Source organism: Oncorhynchus nerka, linkage group LG19 (genome assembly GCF_034236695.1).
Source record: "Oncorhynchus nerka isolate Pitt River linkage group LG19, Oner_Uvic_2.0, whole genome shotgun sequence".
NCBI classification, from domain to species: domain Eukaryota; kingdom Metazoa; phylum Chordata; class Actinopteri; order Salmoniformes; family Salmonidae; genus Oncorhynchus; species Oncorhynchus nerka.
The window spans coordinates 30,661,956-30,683,157 of record NC_088414.1 but is presented as its reverse complement, the minus strand read 5'-3'; the positions used below and the strand labels follow the sequence as shown (position 1 = coordinate 30,683,157).

At 44.8% G+C, this 21,202-nt stretch overlaps 1 protein-coding gene across 1 annotated transcript in view; it reads left to right on the top strand.

Moving 5' to 3' along the window:
• The window catches only part of LOC115146941 (serine/threonine-protein kinase PAK 3-like), a 127,061-nt gene that overhangs the window by 24,622 nt on the left and 81,237 nt on the right, over window positions 1-21,202 (top strand). The window contains exons 2-5 of the mRNA XM_065004864.1: window positions 10,360-10,553; window positions 11,037-11,137; window positions 11,359-11,512; window positions 13,663-13,700. Of these exons, the coding sequence (XP_064860936.1) occupies window positions 10,382-10,553; window positions 11,037-11,137; window positions 11,359-11,512; window positions 13,663-13,700 (465 nt within the window). The 5' untranslated portion in view covers window positions 10,360-10,381. The remainder of the gene's footprint in view (window positions 1-10,359; window positions 10,554-11,036; window positions 11,138-11,358; window positions 11,513-13,662; window positions 13,701-21,202) is intronic.

Sequence of the window (21,202 nt, the reverse complement as noted above, 5' to 3'; positions counted from 1 at the left end):
TTTGTGTGTATTGAGTATATGTTCTGTAGTTTGTTAGATATTACTTGTTAGATATTACTGCACTGTCGGAGTTAGAAGCACAAGCATTTCGCTACACCTGCAATAACATCTACGCATCACTTGTATGTGACCAATACAATTTGATTTGATTTAATGATGGCCTGTCATTTCTCTTTGACTATTTGAGCTGTTCTTGCCATAATATGGACTTTGTCTTTTACCAAATATACCAACCCTACCTTGTCACAACACAACTGATTGGTTCAAACGCATTAAGAAGGAAAGAAATTCCACAAATTCACTTTTAACAAGGCACACCTGTTAACTTATTCATGAAGCTGGTTGAGAGCATGCCAAGAGTGAGCAAAGCTGTCATCAAGGCAAAGGCTGGCTACTTTGAAGAATCTCAAATATAAAATCTATTTAGATTTATTTAACCCTTTTTTTGGTTACTACATGATTCCATATGTGTTATTTCATAGTTTTGATGTCTTCACTATTATTCTACAATGTAAAAAATAGTAGAAATAAAGAAAACCCCTGGAATGAGTAGGTCTGTCTAAACTTTTGACTGGTACTGTATATATATATATATATATATATATATATACAGTGCATTCGGAAAGTATTCAGACCCCTTGACTTTTTCCACATTTTGTTACGTTAGAGCCCTATTCTTAAATGGATTCAATCATTTTTTTCTCATCAACGTACACACAATACCCCATAATGACAAAGCAAGACAGGTTTTTAGTCATTTCTTCAAATGTATAAAAAAATAAAACTGAAAATGTCACATTTACATAACTATTCAGACCCTTTACTCAGTACTTTGTTGAAGAACATTTGGCAGTGATTACAGCCTCGAGCCTTCTTGGGTATGGCGCTATAAGCTTGGCACACCTGTATTCAGGGACTTTCTCCCATTCTTCTCTTCAGATCCTCTCAAGCTCTGTCAGGTTGAATGGGGAGCGTCACTGCACAGCTATTTTCAGGTATCTCCAGAGATCTACGGACAATTGCTTCGACCTCATGGCTTGAGAACGTATATAGGCAGGTGTGTGCCTTTCCAAATCATGTCCAATCAATTTAATTTACCACAGGTGGACTCCAATCAGGTTGTAGAAACTTATCAAGGATGATTAATGGAGACAGGATGCACCTGAGTCTCATAGCAAAGGGTATTTTTATTTTTTATATTTTTTTGCAAACATTTCTAAAAACCTGTTTTCGCTTTGCCAAATACAGGTGTGCCAAGCTTGTAGCATCACACCCAAGAAGACTCGAGGCTGTAATCACTGCCGAAAGTGCTTCAACAATGTACTGATTAAAGGATGCACCTAAGTCTCATATGTAAATAAGGTATTCATATTGTTATTTTTTTAACATTTGCAAACATTTCTAAAAACCTGTTTTCGTCTAGCCAAATACAGGTGTGCCAAGCTTGTAGTACCATACCCAAGAAAACTCGAGGCTGTAATCGCTGCCAAAAGTGCTGAGTAAAGGGTCTATGTAAATGTCATATTTCAGTTTTTTTCACGACTGGTCAGGGACCCAGCCAAGGGTGGGCCAAGGAGGGCATAGGCCCACCCATTTGGGAGCCAGGCCAACCCATTGGGGAGCCAGGCTCGGCCAATAAGAACACATTTCTCCCCAGAAAAGGGCTTTATTACAGACAAAAATACCAAATCTGAACCTACACTGTATATACAAAAGTATGTGGACACCCATTCAAATAAGTGGATTTGGCTATTTCAACCACACCCGTTGCTGACAGTTGTATAAAATTGAGCACACAGCCATGCAATCTCCATAGACATACTGGCAGTGGAATGACCTTACTGAAGAGCTCAGTGACTTTCAACGTGGCACCGTCATAGGATGCCACCTTTCCAAAAAGTCAGTTCGTCAAATTTGTTTACGTATAGTGCGTAAACATCGTCTGTCCTCGGTTGCAACACTCAGTACCGAGTTCCAACATCAGCAAAATAACTGTTAGTCGGGAGCTTCATCAAATGGGTTTCCATGGCCGGGGATCCACACACAAGCCTAAGATCACCATGAGCAATGCCAAGCGTCAGCTGGAGTGGTGTAAAGCTCTCCACCATTGGACTCTGGAGAATGAATCACGCTTCACCATCTGGCAGTCCAATGGTCGATTCGGGGTTTGGCGGATGCCAGGTGAACGCTACCTACCCCAATGCATAATAATAATGGAATAATGGTCTGGGGATGTTTTTCATGGTTCGGGCTAGGACCCTTAGTTCCAGTGAAGGAATACCTTGACGCTACAACATACAATGACATTCTAGACGATTCTGTGCTTCCAACTTTGTGGCAACACTTTGATGAAGGCCCTTTCCCCATTTCAGCATGACAATGCCCCCGTGCACAAAGCAAGGTCCACATAGAAATGGTTTGTCGAGATCGGTGTGGAAGAACTTGACTGGCCTGCAGAGGGCCCTGACCTCAATCAACCCCATCGAATACCGTTGGGATGAATTGAAACGCTGACTGCGAGCCAGACCTAATAGTCCAACATCAGTGCCCGACCTCACTAATGATCTTGTGGCTGAATGGAAGCAAGTCCCCACAGCAATATTCCAACATCTAGTGGAAAGCCTTCCCAGGAGAGTGGAGGCTGTTATAGCAGCAAAGGGGGGGGGGGGGGGACCAACTCCATATTAATGCCCATGAGTTTTGAATGACATGTCGAACGAGCAGGTGTCCTTTGGTCATGTAGTGTATCATAGATGTATGTTTCACAAGTTTGGATAGCACAGTACAGTACATTAAGTAGAGCACATTAGTACAAATACAGTACAGTAAAGTAGAGTATAGTAGGGAAGAGTCGAGTATACCCTACTTTACTGTACTGAACTCTACTGCACTGTACTGAACTCTACCCTACTTTACTCTGCTGTGCTGTGCTGTATTGTACTGCACTCTTCTCTACTGTGCTCTGCTGGGCTGTGATGTCCAAACGTGTGAAATATGAGGATTATGAAATGCATAATTATGTAATACAGATCGGAGTCTATGATGTAATTCCGTTACTGTAATTCCGTTACCGGATGTGAATCCACTTCCCTTTACTGTATTTGAATAACCAAAATAGATTTGTTCAAACTCACGGTGACATGTTTAAGCTTGAGTTTAAGTTGAATTTATTTGCACCAAAACAAATCAATAACATTAGCAGTGTGCAGGTGGGGATGGAAGCCAAAAGGGCTTGTATGAAAACCACATCACAAAAAAAACGATATATACAATACATAAGTACACAAATAAGGTTTGTTAAAACATATCAAATAATGATAAATGTACAGTACATGTCATAGCTGAAACCCTATTCTTTCTGCAGACATCTTTCACTCTTAATTCAGAGCAGATATTAAACTGTTACTGTAATTCCGTTACTTAAGTTTGTCTCTGCACAGTTCTTTCACTAAATGTATTTTTGTAAATGATTGTAAAAAAAGTTTTAGTCAATGGCTTTTGTTTGGCATACATCTGGAATTGCCCTCATGTTAGGTTAGAGAAATCAGTAGACATTTTCTGTTCAAAGATACCAACTAGAATTAGCCACTCAACACCAGCTGATTTTGTTGGGCTGGGAAATAAAAAACTAAGTTCATCTTCATTTCAAAGCTTAATTTCAGTATTTTAGCATTACTCTAAGCTATTCTCTGATGGTGTGCAGGATAACCAGACTGCAGGGCGGTAGACAGACTCTCCTGTAGTCTGTAAAAGTGAATCTAATGACATCTAAAAATGCATATAAAAAAAGGTATATCCAGAAAAACTCAACCAATACCTAAAGAAGTGCAGGAGGAAGCTTTGTGTTGACTGTTTCAGTCCTCCAGGGACACGGCTACTTTAGTGTATTATCACTGAAAACATACATGTTTCATGCTGAGGCCTGAGGATGTAACAAACTCTCCATAAACACCTACATATAGGCTTCTAATCAACACATATATGCACACGCTAACACACACACACACGTTTGTTTACTATCGTTGTGGGGACCAAACAATTGATTCCCATTCAAAATCCTATTTTCCCTAACCCTTAACCAAACCCTGACGCTAATTCTAACTCTAGCCCTCACCGAATTCATCTTGTTTTACTATCCTTGTGAGGACCTCTGGTCCCCACAACTATAGTAAAATCAAAAACACACACACACAGATATTTGATGTCTCAAAGGCTCCTTCTACCTCTATATATGAGAGATGTCCCATGGTCCGGGAGTAAATCCTGTGCTGCCTGCTGGTCTTTGTCCACTAATGTAGGTCTCCAGTCTGAGAGGCTGTGTGCCAAGTCCTGATTCAGAGACTACATCACATGATGGGCCTCAGGGCAAGGCTATGAAAAGATCCTAAAATGGAGGATGGAGGGATTGAGGATGAAAGAGGGGACCCCAGCTCTCTCTCTCTCTATCTCTCTCTGTATCCCTGTTGTGATTTCACAGTCGAACAAAACATTTTGACATCAATAGCACAATTCCAGCACCAAATGGATCAGTCGCATCCTTCTAACAGCCTGAGAAAAATGTGCTGTCATATTGAAGGTTGCTCTTCATTGACTTTTACTAGTTTACATTGAAGAGGGAATTACTGTAATCTGTTGCTGTTTTCTCATCATCTTAATCTGTAGTGCACATGGTTGACCCTAACCTTCACTTAACCACATTTATCCTCTCTGAGCCTTTCAGATGACTTTCCCATCTTCATCTTAGTCCCCTCTCCACATTACCTAAATAGGCCAATGTTCTTGATGATGTTGGAATCCCTAACTCGGTGGCTGCTTTACTGCAAGCTGCAGGTCTGGCTCACTGTTCTGTATGCTGCTTCTATTCCTACAGGGCCCACTGTTTCCTATGCAGAGCATGCTCTTGTCAATCTCATTATATTACCCTGGTCCGGGTGCTCCAGGAGAGGGCTCCCTAAAGCCTGCAGCTGGAATAATAATGGAACAGAGCCCTACCTGCTCCCTGCCCTAACCTGGTTCCTGCCCTAACCTGGTCCCTGCCCTAACTGCTCCCTGCCCTAACCTGGTCCCTGCCCTAACCTGGTCCCTGCCCTAACCTGGTCCCTGCCCTAACCTGGTCCCTGCCTTAACTGCTCCCTGCCCTAACCTGGTCCCTGCCCTAACCTGGTCCCTGCCCTAACTGCTCCCTGCCCTAACCTGGTCCCTGCCCTAACCTGGTCCCTGCCCTAACCTGGTCCCTGCCCTAACTGCTCCCTGCCCTAACCTGGTCCCTGCCCTAACCTGGTCCCTGCCCTAACCTGGTCCCTGCCCTAACCTGGTCCCTGCCTTAACTGCTCCCTGCCCTAACCTGGTCCCTGCCCTAACCTGGTCCCTGCCCTAACTGCTCCCTGCCCTAACCTGGTCCCTGCCCTAACCTGGTCCCTGCCCTAACCTGGTCCTGCCCTAACCTGGTCCCTGCCCTACCTGCTCCCTGCCCTAACCTGGTCCCTGCCCTAACCTGGTCCCTGCCCTAACCTGGTCCCTGCCCTAACCTGGTCCCTGCCCTAACTGATCCCTGCCCTAACCTGGTCCCTGCCCTAACCTGGTCCCTGCCCTAACCTGGTCCCTGCCTTAACTGCTCCCTGCCCTAACCTGGTCCCTGCCCTAACCTGGTCCCTGCCCTAACTGCTCCCTGCCCTAACCTGGTCCCTGCCCTAACCTGGTCCCTGCCCTAACCTGGTCCTGCCCTAACCTGGTCCCTGCCCTACCTGCTCCCTGCCCTAACCTGGTCCCTGCCCTAACTGCTCCCTGCCCTAACCTGGTCCCTGCCCTAACCTGGTCCCTGCCCTAACCTGGTCCCTGCCCTTACTGGGCACTACCCTACCTGGTCCCTACCCTTACTGGGCACTACCCTTACTGGTCACTACCCCAACTGGTCCCTACCCTTACTGGGCACTACCCTAACTGATCCCTACCCTTACTGGGCACTACCCTTACTGGTCACTACCCTAACTGTTCCCTACCCTAACTGGGCACTACCCTAACTGGTCACTACCCTAACTGGGCACTACCCTTACTGGTCACTACCCTAACTGTTCCCTACCCTTACTGGTCACTACCCTAACTGGTCACTACCCTAACTGGGCACTACCCTAACTGGTCACTACCCTAACTGGCCCCTACCCTTACTGCTCACTACCCTAACTGGTCACTACCCTAACTGGTCCCTACCCTAACTGGGCACTACCCTAACTGGTCACTACCCTAACTGGGCACTACCCTTACTGGTCACTACCCTAACTGGTCACTACCCTAACTGGTCACTACCCTTACTGGTCACTACCCTAACTGGTCCATACCCTAACTGATCACTACCCTAACTGTAGCCGAGGAGACATGCCTTGAACACACATTCTAAATCGCTGGCCCAAATGCCTCAAATATTGACATTTAGGACAGAGATGCCTGAATGTTTTGTGAAATGTAACAGACACCATAGTGTAATGGAACACAATGTAACAAACACCATAGTGTAATGGAACACAATGTAACAGACACCATAGTGTAATGGAACACAATGTAACAGACACCATAGTGTAATGGAACACAATGTAACAGACACCATAGTGTAATGGAACACAATGTAACAGACACCATAGTGTAATGGAACACAATGCAACAAACACCATAGTGTAATGGAACGCAATGTAACAAACACCATAGTGTAATGGAACACAATGTAACAGACACCATAGTGTAATGGAACACAATGTAACAGACACCATAGTGTAATGGAACACAATGCAACAAACACCATAGTGTAATGGAACGCAATGTAACAAACACCATAGTGTAATGGAACACAATGTAACAGGCACCATAGTGTAATGGAACACAATGTAACAAACACCATAGTGTAATGGAACACAATGCAACAAACACCATAGTGTAATGGAACGCAATGTAACAAACACCATAGTGTAATGGAACGCAATGTAACAAACACCATAGTGTAATGGAACACAATGCAACAAACACCATAGTGTAATGGAACGCAATGTAACAAACACCATAGTGTAATGGAACACAATGTAACAGGCACCATAGTGTAATGGAACACAATGTAACAAACACCATAGTGTAATGGAACACAATGCAACATACACCATAGTGTAATGGAACGCAATGTAACAAACACCATAGTGTAATGGAACACAATGCAACAAACACCATAGTGTAATGGAACGCAATGTAACAAACACCATAGTGTAATGGAACACAATGTAACAGGCACCATAGTGTAATGGAACACAATGTAACAAACACCATAGTGTAATGGAACACAATGTAACAAACACCATAGTGTAATGGAACGCAATGTAACAAACACCATAGTGTAATGGAACACAATGTAACAAACACCATAGTGTAATGGAACGCAATGTAACAAACACCATAGTGTAATGGAACACAATGTAACAAACACCATAGTGTAATGGAACACAATGTAACAAACACCATAGTGTAATGGAACGCAATGTAACAAACACCATAGTGTAATGGAACACAATGTAACAAACACCATAGTGTAATGGAACGCAATGTAACAAACACCATAGTGTAATGGAACACAATGCAACAAACACCATAGTGTAATTGAACACAATGTAACAGACACCATAGTGTAATGGAACACAATGCAACAGACACCATAGTGTAATGGAACACAATGCAACAAACACCATAGTGTAATGGAACACAATGTAACAGACACCATAGTGTAATGGAACACAATGTAACAGACACCATAGTGTAATGGAACACAATGTAACAAACACCATAGTGTAATGGAACGCAATGTAACAAACACCATAGTGTAATGGAACACAATGTAACAAACACCATAGTGTAATGGAACACAATGCAACAAACACCATAGTGTAATGGAACGCAATGTAACAAACACCATAGTGTAATGGAACACAATGTAACAGACACCATAGTGTAATGGAACACAATGCAACAAACACCATAGTGTAATGGAACACAATGTAACAGACACCATAGTGTAATGGAACACAATGCAACAAACACCATAGTGTAATGGAACACAATGTAACAGACACCATAGTGTAATGGAACACAATGTAACAAACACCATAGTGTAATGGAACACAATGTAACAGACACCATAGTGTAATGGAACACAATGTAACAGACACTGTGTGGAACACAATGTAACAGGCACCATAGTGTAATGGAACACAATGTAACATACACCATAGTGTAATGGAACACAATGTAACAGACACCATAGTGTAATGGAACACAATGCAACAGACACCATAGTGTAATGGAACACAATGCAACAGACACCATAGTGTAATGGAACGCAATGTAACAAACACCATAGTGTAATGGAACGCAATGTAACAAACACCATAGTGTAATGGAACACAATGTAACAAACACCATAGTGTAATGGAACACAATGCAACAGACACCATAGTGTAATGGAACACAATGTAACAAACACCATAGTGTAATGGAACACAATGTAACAGACACCATAGTGTAATGGAACGCAATGTAACAAACACCATAGTGTAATGGAACACAATGTAACAAACACCATAGTGTAATGGAACACAATGTAACAGGCACCATAGTGTAATGGAACACAATGCAACAGACACCATAGTGTAATGGAACACAATGTAACAAACACCATAGTGTAATGGAACACAATGTAACAAACACCATAGTGTAATGGAACACAATGCAACAAACACCATAGTGTAATGGAACACAATGTAACAGACACCATAGTGTAATGGAACACAATGTAACAGGCACTGTGTGGAACACAATGTAACAGGCACCATAGCGTAATGGAACACAATGTAACATACACCATAGTGTAATGGAACACAATGTAATAGACACCATAGTGTAATGGAACACAATGCAACAGACACCATAGTGTAATGGAACACAATGCAACAGACACCATAGTGTAATGGAACACAATGTAATATACACCATAGTGTAATGGAACACAATGTAACAGACACTGTGTGGAACACAATGTAACAGACACCATAGTGTAATGGAACACAATGTAACATACACCATAGTGTAATGGAACACAATGCAACAGACACCATAGTGTAATGGAACACAATGCAACAGACACCATAGTGTAATGGAACACAATGTAACAGACACCATAGTGTAATGGAACACAATGTAACAGACACCGGAATTGTGAGCTATGTTCCTGAAACATGTAGTGTCATAAACATTGATTGATTGAACTGTCTGAACTGAGGCTGGGCTGAATCTCGGATTATCATGTTACACAGGCAGAATACTATAAATAGGCTACAAAATACAGTACAAACTGCAATAGTTCATGATGTTACATGAGAATATGTGTCAATCAGGGATGCAAGGGTTTCACTATGCTGAGGACTAGATATTCTGTTTACAGATGATGCCAGATGAAGTCAGATGTGTACTGGTGGATTTATCTCCTCCTATATGAATATATATATGAGCTGCAGTCTATATACTGTAAACTTTCTTGTCAGTTTCTCTCCATCAGTTTGGCAGACAATTGGAACAGCATCTCAGCAAAGATGTTCAATCTACTTAGTGCAGAGCTTCTGTTGAATGTAGTCATTTAGATTTAAACATGGTTTTATAGCTAGATGTTTCCCAGTCTGTGAGTCTTGTGATTGGATTGTTTTTTCTTTGGCACACGGCAGATCTGAAACATTACACAGAGTAGTTTCTGAACACAGAGGCCTTCCTTCAAGAAAAAGATTAGGAACCAGAGAGTGAAACTATGACAGGAAATTGTAGGTTTATGTAGAGACAGATTATGGATATTGTGCCCCCCTGGAGCACAGAGAGAGCCCTTCTTGTGACCCATGGGGATTTAAACACGCTGGCTACAGGCTGCTCATGCCTCTACTGACAGCAAACATTACACAGGCTTTATCTTGTGGCGTCATGTTGAACTCCTGATGAAGTCTAAGGCAACTCATATGTGTTACAGAATTTGTACTCACGTTCAAAACCACTACCAACGTTCCTCACATTTCTTGATTCAGTTATTGAGATTGAAAATCCGTCTCTAAATGGGGGCTGGATGTTGATGGATTTTCGTGGATGTTGATGGATGTTGTTGGATGTTGATGGATGTTGGACGTTGATGGATGTTGATGTGTTGTCAGCCTGCAGTGTGCAGAAGGAGTTGTGGACCTGTAGGCAAGGCTCTCTTCTCCTTTTCCAGTTTGATCCTAAGAATCTCTTGATTTATTTTCTATTATAGCACCATGCTAAACTTCCCTCTCTCTTGTTTTTTTTTCTTCCTAGGAGATTGTGAGTGTGACTAAAGATGTCCGATAGAGTCGATATTGAAGAGAAACCGCCAGCCCCTCCCTTGAGAATGAACAGTAGTTCCCGAGACTCTACATCAGTGAATCACGGCTCCAAACCTCTCCCAATGGCTCCTGAAGAGAAGAACAAGAAGGTCCGCCTGCGCTCCATCTTCCCTGGAGGAGACAAGAGTGAGCAGACAGCTGCATATCACACTTTAATGTAGAACTAGAGTCCTACATGAGCTTCTCCTGACCTCATGACCCAAACAGGAAAAACAAGACCTGGAGTTGTTTTGGGTTTCCAGGAAAATCGTATCCTTAGACATCACCACTGGTTCACGAGGTCCATTGACAACAAGGAACCCGTTGATCAGTGATAGAGTAACATCACACCTTTATGAGGGTTAGGAGCCCTCTCTAAGTTATGCAATTTGAGAAAGGGGTATTGTATGTATATTTAGCCCCACCCTCGGCAAAGAGTGAAACAATCAGAGTTATATCAAAGTTGCTAGAGACATATAATCCGTGTAAAGACAGTACTTGTTCTAAAAATATTTTTAATCTCTGCTCAGGAATAATACGACACTGATTGGAAAATGTATCTCTTTAAAATGTCGGTGTACCATGTATCAGAACTAGATCTGAATGTTCTTTTTGTTTTCTCCCGTGCAGCGAACAAGAAGAAGGAGAAGGAGCGCCCTGAGATCTCCCTGCCCTCAGACTTTGAGCACACCATCCATGTTGGCTTTGATGCTGTTACAGGGGAGTTCACTGTACGTACATCTTTGACAGATCAACGTTCCAGTAAATATATTTCAGCGTTATACGGTACTTCACAGACAAGGAAGGTGTACAGTGAAGGTTTCGAGTATACCCTTAAATGGCCCACATAACCACTGCGTGTTAAAATAAACAAGACATGAACATTTGTGCCGTGGTAGCTATGAAGTCACAGAGTGGATCTGACCTATGACCTGTGACCTCTCTCAATCAGGGCATCCCAGAGCAGTGGGCGCGGCTCCTTCAGACCTCCAACATCACCAAGCTGGAGCAGAAGAAGAACCCTCAGGCCGTGCTGGACGTGCTCAAGTTCTACGACTCCAAAGAGACTGTCAACAACCAGAAATACATGAGCTTCACCCCCGGAGGTAAGAACACACAAACACAGATGCTGCTGTCTGTGTTTCAGATCATCTCTCTGCCTTACATTTCTGAATAATTGAGTTAGCGAAAATATGCTGCTATGGTGAGCAAAGGCTTTGAATATTTATTGAAGAGTCTACAGTACATGCGGTCAGATCTCATAGCTACCACACACACTTTTCCATGTCTTGGTTATATTTAACTGTCAGTGTGTTGTCCTCTTGGTTATATTTAACTGTCAGTGTGTTGTCATCTTGGTTATATTTAACTGTCAGTGTGTTGTCATCTTGGTTATATTTAACTGTCAGTGTTGTCCTCTTGGTTATATATAACTGTCAGTGTGTTGTCATCTTGGTTATATTTAACTGTCAGTGTTGTCCTCTTGGTTATATATAACTGTCAGTGTGTTGTCATCTTGGTTATATATAACTGTCAGTGTGTTGTCATCTTGGTTATATTTAACTGTCAGTGTGTTGTCCTCTTGGTTATATATAACTGTCAGTGTGTTGTCCTCTTGGTTATATTTAACTGTCAGTGTGTTGTCATCTTGGTTATATATAACTGTCAGTGTGTTGTCATCTTGGTTATATTTAACTGTCAGTGTGTTGTCATCTTGGTTATATATAACGGGGCGGCAGGGTAGCCTAGTGGTTAGAGCGTTGGACTAGCAACCAGAAAGGTTGCAAGTTCAAATCCCCGAGCTGACAAGGTACAAATCTGTCGTTCTGCCCCTGAACAGGCAGTTAACCCACTGTTCCTAGGCCGTCATTGAAAATAAGAATTTGTTCTTAACTGACTTGCCTAGTAAAATAAAGGTAAAATAAATAACTGTCAGTGTGTTGTCATCTTGGTTATATTTAACTGTCAGTGTGTTGTCATCTTGGTTATATTTAACTGTCAGTGTGTTGTCATCTTGGTTATATATAACTGTCAGTGTGTTGTCATCTTGGTTATATTTAGCTGTCAGTGTGTTGTCATCTTGGTTATATTTAACTGTCAGTGTTGTCCTCTTGGTTATATTTAACTGTCAGTGTTGTCCTCTTGGTTATATTTAACTGTCCGTGTGTTGTCATCTTGGTTATATTTAACTGTCAGTGTGTTGTCATCTTGGTTATATTTAACTGTCAGTGTGTTGTCATCTTGGTTATATTTAACTGTCAGTGTGTTGTCATCTTGGTTATATATAACTGTCAGTGTGTTGTCATCTTGGTTATATTTAACTGTCAGTGTGTTGTCATCTTGGTTATATATAACTGTCAGTGTGTTGTCATCTTGGTTATATTTAACAGTCAGTGTGTTGTCATCTTGGTTATATTTAACTGTCAGTGTTGTCATCTTGGTTATATTTAACTGTCAGTGTTGTCATCTTGGTTATATTTAACTGTCAGTGTGTTGTCATCTTGGTTATATATAACTGTCAGTGTGTTGTCATCTTGGTTATATTTAACTGTCAGTGTGTTGTCATCTTGGTTATATTTAACTGTCCGTGTGTTGTCATCTTGGTTATATTTAACTGTCAGTGTGTTGTCATCTTGGTTATATTTAACTGTCAGTGTGTTGTCATCTTGGTTATATATAACTGTCAGTGTGTTGTCATCTTGGTTATATTTAACTGTCAGTGTGTTGTCATCTTGGTTATATTTAACTGTCAGTGTTGTCATCTTGGTTATATTTAACTGTCAGTGTGTTGTCATCTTGGTTATATTTAACTGTCAGTGTGTTGTCATCTTGGTTATATTTAACTGTCAGTGTGTTGTCATCTTGGTTATATTTAACTGTCAGTGTTGTCATCTTGGTTATATTTAACTGTCAGTGTGTTGTCATCTTGGTTATATATAACTGTCAGTGTGTTGTCATCTTGGTTATATTTAACTGTCAGTGTTGTCCTCTTGGTTATATTTAACTGTCAGTGTGTTGTCATCTTGGTTATATATAACTGTCAGTGTGTTGTCATCTTGGTTATATTTAACTGTCAGTGTTGTTCTCTTCGTTATATATAACTGTCAGTGTGTTGTCATCTTGGTTATATTTAACTGTCAGTGTGTTGTCATCTTGGTTATATATAACTGTCAGTGTGTTGTCATCTTGGTTATATTTAACTGTCAGTGTGTTGTTAATGTAAGAGAATGAGATGTCTGATTCCTTTCTCTTTCAGACAAGTCAGCACAGGGATACATTGCAGCCAACACTCTGGTAAGTGCTACTTCATTTCAAACATGTTCCTTTCCTCTTAACAACTCATTAGCATTTATTGAAAGAGAAACAAATATGAGCGTATACTCTGTGTAGTGCTCTCTCGTCAGCTGTAGTGTGCTCTGGAGTTTTAGTTAGCACTGTAAAGCCAGACTGCGTGTTCTCGCTGGGTACATTAACATGACCTCATATGACTGTCTCAGAGTCTAACCGTCCCTTTTGGAAAGCAGCCAAATGACTGTCTCTGGGCTGTGTCGCTGTCAGAGTAATGTTTCATCGGTGGACTGAGAGAGAAGACTCTCAGAGGTCATGTGCAGAGGTCAACTGCATTCAGTCTTTCTGTCTGTTGGTACCTCTGGCTTGGGTGTGAAGAGTTGGCACACAGAGGCCTTTTCTCTATTATGGTTTTGTTATGTCTGGAGATGGCTGGTTTTCCCAGGAGGTGGCGCCGGCCTGTTGACTCCCAGCACTCTGATGGTCCTGATGAAGTGTTGATAGAGCAGGTGACACACTTCTCAATAAGGAGCTGGTTCACAACCAGGCAGTAGGTACCACACCTCTCAATAAGGAGCTGGTTCAGAACCAGGCAGTAGGTACCACACCTCTCAATAAGGAGCTGGTTCAGAACCAGGCAGTAGGTACCACTCCTCTCAATAAGGAGCTGGTTCACAACCAGGCAGTAGGTACCACACCTCTCAATAAGGAGCTGGTTCAGAACCAGGCAGTAGGTACCACTCCTTTCAATAAGGAGCTGGTTCAGAACCAGGCAGTAGGTACCACTCCTCTCAATAAGGAGCTGGTTCAGAACCAGGCAGTAGGTACCACACCTCTCAATAAGGAGCTGGTTCACAACCAGGCAGTAGGTACCACTCCTCTCAATAAGGAGCTGGTTCAGAACCAGGCAGTAGGTACCACACCTCTCAATAAGGAGCTGGTTCAGAACCAGGCAGTAGGTACCACTCCTCTCAATAAGGAGCTGGTTCAGAACCAGGCAGTAGGTACCACTCCTCTCAATAAGGAGCTGGTTCAGAACCAGGCAGTAGGTACCACTCCTCTCAATAAGGAGCTGGTTCAGAACCAGGCAGTAGGTACCACACCTCTCAATAAGGAGCTTGTTAAGAACCAGGCAGTAGGTACCACACCTCTCAATAAGGAGCTGGTTCAGAACCAGGCAGTAGGTACCACTCCTCTCAATAAGGAGCTGGTTCAGAACCAGACAGTAGGTACCACTCCTCTCAATAAGGAGCTGGTTCAGAACCAGACAGTAGGTACCACACCTCTCAATAAGGAGCTTGTTAAGAACCAGGCAGTAGGTACCACACCTCTCAATAAGGAGCTGGTTCAGAACCAGGCAGTAGGTACCACACCTCTCAACAAGGAGCTTGTTAAGAACCAGGCAGTAGGTACCACTCCTCTCAAGGAGCTGGTTCAGAACCAGGCAGTAGGTACCACTCCTCTCAATAAGGAGCTGGTTCACAACCTGGCAGTAGGTACCACACCTCTCAATAAGGAGCTTGTTAAGAACCAGGCATTAGGTACCACACCTCTCAATAAGGAGCTGGTTCAGAACCAGACAGTAGGTACCACTCCTCTCAATAAGGAGCTGGTTCAGAACCAGACAGTAGGTACCACACCTCTCAATAAGGAGCTTGTTAAGAACCAGGCAGTAGGTACCACACCTCTCAATAAGGAGCTGGTTCAGAACCAGGCAGTAGGTACCACTCCTCTCAATAAGGAGCTGGTTCAGAACCAGGCAGTAGGTACCACACCTCTCAACAAGGAGCTTGTTAAGAACCAGGCAGTAGGCACCACTCCTCTCAAGGAGCTGGTTCAGAACCAGGCAGTAGGTACCACTCCTCTCAATAAGGAGCTGGTTCAGAACCAGACAGTAGGTACCACACCTCTCAATAAGGAGCTTGTTAAGAACCAGGCAGTAGGTACCACACCTCTCAATAAGGAGCTGGTTCAGAACCAGGCAGTAGGTACCACTCCTCTCAATAAGGAGCTGGTTCAGAACCAGACAGTAGGTACCACACCTCTCAATAAGGAGCTTGTTAAGAACCAGGCAGTAGGTACCACACCTCTCAATAAGGAGCTGGTTCAGAACCAGGCAGTAGGTACCACACCTCTCAATAAGGAGCTTGTTAAGAACCAGGCAGTAGGTACCACTCCTCTCAATAAGGAGCTGGTTCAGAACCAGGCAGTAGGTACCACACCTCTCAACAAGGAGCTTGTTAAGAACCAGGCAGTAGGTACCACTCCTCTCAAGGAGCTGGTTCAGAACCAGGCAGTAGGTACCACTCCTCTCAATAAGGAGCTGGTTCAGAACCAGGCAGTAGGTACCACTCCTCTCAAGGAGCTGGTTCAGAACCAGGCAGTAGGTACCACACCTCTCAATATGGAGCTGCTTCAGAACCAGGCAGTAGGTACCACACCTCTCAATATGGAGCTGCTTCAGAACCAGGCAGTAGGTACCACTCCTCTCAATAAGGAGCTGGTTCAGAACCAGACAGTAGGTACCACTCCTCTCAAGGAGCTGGTTAAGGACCAGGCAGTAGGTTCCACTCCTCTCAAGGATCTGGTTCAGAACCAGGCAGTAGGTACCACTCCTCTCAATAAGGAGCTGGTTCAGAACCAGGCAGTAGGTACCACTCCTCTCAATAAGGAGCTGGTTCAGAACCAGGCAGTAGGTACCACACCTCTCAATAAGGAGCTGGTTCAGAACCAGGCAGTAGGTACCACACCTCTCAATAAGGAGCTGGTTAAGACCAGACAGTAGGTACCACACCTCTCAATAAGGAGCTGGTTCGGAACCAGGCAGTAGGTACCACTCCTCTCAATAAGGAGCTGGTTCAGAACCAGACAGTAGGTACCACACCTCTCAATAAGGAGCTGGTTCGGAACCAGGCAGTAGGTACCACTCCTCTCAATAAGGAGCTGGTTCAGAACCAGGCAGTAGGTACCACTCCTCTCAAGGAGCTGGTTCAGAACCAGACAGTAGGTACCACACCTCTCAATAAGGAGCTGGTTCAGAACCAGGCAGTAGGTACCACTCCTCTCAATAAGGAGCTGGTTCAGAACCAGGCAGTAGGTACCACTCCTCTCAATAAGGAGCTGGTTCAGAACCAGGCAGTAGGTACCACAACTCTCAATAAGGAGCTGGTTCAGAACCAGGCAGTAGGTACCACACCTCTCAATAAGGAGCTGGTTCAGAACCAGGCAGTAGGTACCACACCTCTCAATAAGGAGCTGGTTCAGAACCAGGCAGTAGGTACCACTCCTCCCAATAAGGAGCTGGTTCAGAACCAGGCAGTAGGTACCACACCTCTCAATAAGGAGCTGGTTCAGAACCAGACAGTAGGTACCACACCTCTCAATAAGGAGCTGGTTCAGAACCAGACAGTAGGTACCACACCTCTCAATAAGGAGCTGGTTCAGAACCAGACAGTAGGTACCACACCTCTCAATAAGGAGCTGGTTCAGAACCAGGCAGTAGGTACCACTCCTCTCAATAAGGAGCTGGTTCAGAACCAGGCAGTAGGTACCACTCCTCTCAATAAGGAGCTGGTTCAGAACCAGGCAGTAGGTACCACACCTCTCAATAAGGAGCTGGTTCAGAACCAGGCAGTAGGTACCACTCCTCTCAATAAGGAGCTGGTTCAGAACCAGACAGTAGGTACCACACCTCTCAATAAGGAGCTGGTTCAGAACCAGGCAGTAGGTACCACTCCTCTCAATAAGGAGCTGGTTCAGAACCAGACAGTAGGTACCACACCTCTCAATAAGGAGCTGGTTCGGAACCAGACAGTAGGTACCACTCCTCTCAATAAGGAGCTGGTTCAGAACCTGGCAGTAGGTACCACTCCTCTCAATCGGTCAGCACTCTGAAAACCTGTATGTATCAAATCAAAGTTTCGTTTTTGCTTGAACAGGATACAACAGGTCCTACAAACTCTTTCTCAACAATGTTCAAATACTCGGTCAGATATCAACAGATAGAAAGGAATTTTCAACAAATCAAAGAATAAATACTCGTAAGGAGTAAAACACAAAAGAATGTACACTGTATACAAGGTCGCTTCCAGTATCATATCCATGTGCAGGGTAACAGTGGTAGGTACCATATGATGGCATTAAGTCAATGTGCAGGGTAACAGTGGTAGGTACCATAGGATGGCATTAATTAAGTCAATGTGCAGGGTAACAGTGGTAGGCACCATACAATGGCATTAAGTCAATGTGCAGGGTAACAGTGGTAGGCACCATAGGATGGCATTAAGTCAATGTGCAGGGTAACAGTGGTAGGTACCATATGATGGCATTAAGTCAATGTGCAGGGTAACAGTGGTAGGTACCATAGGATGGCATTAAGTCAATGTGCAGGGTAACAGTGGTAGGCACCATACGATGGCATTAAGTCAATGTGCAGGGTAACAGTGGTAGGTACCATAAGATGACATTAAGTCAATGTGCAGGGTAACAGTGGTAGGCACCATACGATGGCAGTAAGTCAATGTGCAGGGTAACAGTGGTAGGCACCATACGATGGCAGTAAGTCAATGTGCAGGGTAACAGTGGTAGGTACCATACAATGGCATTAAGTCAATGTGCAGTGTAACAGTGGTAGGTAACATACGATGGCATTAAGTCAATGTGCAGGGTAACAGTGGTAGGTATCATACGATGGCATTAAGTCAATGTGCAGGGTAACAGTGGTAGGTAACATACGATGGCATTAAGTCAATGTGCAGGGTAACAGTGGTAGGTAACATACGATGCCATTAAGTCAATGTGCAGGGTAACAGTGGTAGGCACCATACGATGGCATTAAGTCAGTGTGCAGAAACAAAATGTTCTGCCACTAATATCGCTAGTGATCACATTGCCATCTCTACGTCAGAAGCTGGGCTGGTCATCAGCAGGAGGTCCGCAAAACATAGTTTGTTTCTCATCACCAATGAAAATCTCTCCTCGGTGTATATGTGAGGATCCATTCATCTGTAGTGGTCCCCTGTCCTCTACTCTCCCCATCTCTCTGTAGTGGTCCCCTGTCCTCTACTCTCCCCATCTCTCTGTAGTGGTCCCCTGTCCTCTACTCTCCCCATCTCTCTGTAGTGGTCCCCTGTCCTCTACTCTCCCCATCTCTCTGTAGTGGTCCTCTGTCCTCTACTCTCCCCATCTCTCTGTAGTGGTCCTCTGTCCTCTACTCTCCCGATCTTTCTGTAGTGGTCCCATGTCCTCTACTCTCCCCATCTCTCTGTACTGGTCCCCTGTCCTCTATGCTCCCCATCTCTCTGTAGTGGTCCCCTGTCTTCTACTCTCCCCATCTCTCTGTAGTGGTCCCCTGTCCTCTACTCTCCCCATCTCTCTGTAGTGGTCCCCTGTCCTCTACTCTCCCCATCTCTCTGTAGTGGTCCTCTGTCCTCTACTCTCCCCATTGTTCTGTAGTGATCCCCTGTCCTCTACTCTCCCCATCTCTCTGTAGTGGTCCCCTGTCTTCTACTCTCCCCATCTCTCTGTAGTGGTCCCCTGTCCTCTACTCTCCCCATCTCTCTGTAGTGGTCCCCTGTCCTCTACTCTCCCCATCTCTCTGTAGTGGGTCCATGTCCTCTACTCTCCCCATCTCTCTGTAGTGGTCCCCTGTCCTCTACTCTCCCCATCTCTCTGTAGTGGTCCCCTGTCCTCTACTCTCCCCATCTCTCTGTAGTGGTCCCCTGTCCTCTACTCTCCCCATCTCTCTGTAGTGGTCCCCTGTCCTCTACTCTCCCCATCTCTCTGTAGTGGTCCTCTGTCCTCTACTCTCCCCATCTCTCTGTAGTGGTCCCCTGTCCTCTACTCTCCCCATCGTTCTGTAGTGATCCCCTGTCCTCTACTCTCCCCATCTCTCTGTAGTGGTCCTCTGTCCTCTACTCTCCCCATCTCTCTGTAGTAGTCCTCTGTCCTCTACTCTCCCCATCTCTCTGTAGTGGTCCCCTGTCCTCTACTCTCCCCATCTCTCTGTAGTGGTCCACTGTCCTCTACTCTCCCCATCTCTCTGTAGTGGTCCTCTGTCCTCTACTCTCCCCATCTCTCTGTAGTGGTCCTCTGTCCTCTACTCTTCCCATCTCTCTGTAGTGGTCCCCTGTCCTCTACTCTCCCCATCGTTCTGTAGTGATCCCCTGTCCTCTACTCTCCCCATCTCTCTGTAGTGGTCCCCTGTCCTCTACTCTCCCCATCTCTCTGTAGTGGTCCCCTGTCCTCTACTCTCCCCATCTCTCTGTACTGGTCCCCTGTCCTCTATGCTCCCCATCTCTCTGTAGTGGTCCCCTGTCTTCTACTCTCCCCATCTCTCTGTAGTGGTCCCCTGTCCTCTACTCTCCCCATCTCTCTGTAGTGGTCCTCTGTCCTCTACTCCCCCCATCTTTCTGTAGTGGTCCCCTGTCCTCTACTCTCCCCATCTCTCTGTAGTGGTCCCCTGTCCTCTACTCTCCCCATCTCTCTGTAGTGGTCCCCTGTCCTCTACTCTCCCCATCTCTCTGTAGTGGTCCTCTGTCCTCTACTCTCCCCATCTCGCTGTAGTGGTCCTCTGTCCTCTACTCTCCCCATCTCTCTGTAGTGGTCCCCTGTCCTCTACTCTCCCCATCTCTCTGTAGTGGTCCCCTGTCCTCTACTCTCCCCATCTCTCTGTAGTGGTCCACTGTCCTCTACTCTCCCCATCTCTCTGTAGTGGTCCCCTGTCCTCTACTCTCCCCATCTCTCTGTAGTGGTCCCCTGTCCTCTACTCTCCCCATCTCTCTGTAGTGGTCCCCTGTCCTCTACTCTCCCCATCTCTCTGTAGTGGTCCCCTGTCCTCTACTCTCCCCATCTCTCTGTAGTGGTCCCCTGTCCTCTACTCTCCCCATCTCTCTGTAGTGGTCCTCTGTCCTCTACTCTCCCCATCTCTCTGTAGTGGTCCCCTGTCCTCTACTCTCCCCATCGTTCTGTAGTGATCCCCTGTCCTCTACTCTCCCCATCTCTCTGTAGTGGTCCTCTGTCCTCTACTCTCCCCATCTCTCTGTAGTAGTCCTCTGTCCTCTACTCTCCCCATCTCTCTGTAGTGGTCCCCTGTCCTCTACTCTCCCCATCTCTCTGTAGTGGTCCACTGTCCTCTACTCTCCCCATCTCTCTGTAGTGGTCCTCTGTCCTCTACTCTCCCCATCTCTCTGTAGTGGTCCTCTGTCCTCTACTCTTCCCATCTCTCTGTAGTGGTCCCCTGTCCTCTACTCTCCCCATCGTTCTGTAGTGATCCCCTGTCCTCTACTCTCCCCATCTCTCTGTAGTGGTCCCCTGTCCTCTACTCTCCCCATCTCTCTGTAGTGGTCCCCTGTCCTCTACTCTCCCCATCTCTCTGTACTGGTCCCCTGTCCTCTATGCTCCCCATCTCTCTGTAGTGGTCCCCTGTCTTCTACTCTCCCCATCTCTCTGTAGTGGTCCCCTGTCCTCTACTCTCCCCATCTCTCTGTAGTGGTCCTCTGTCCTCTACT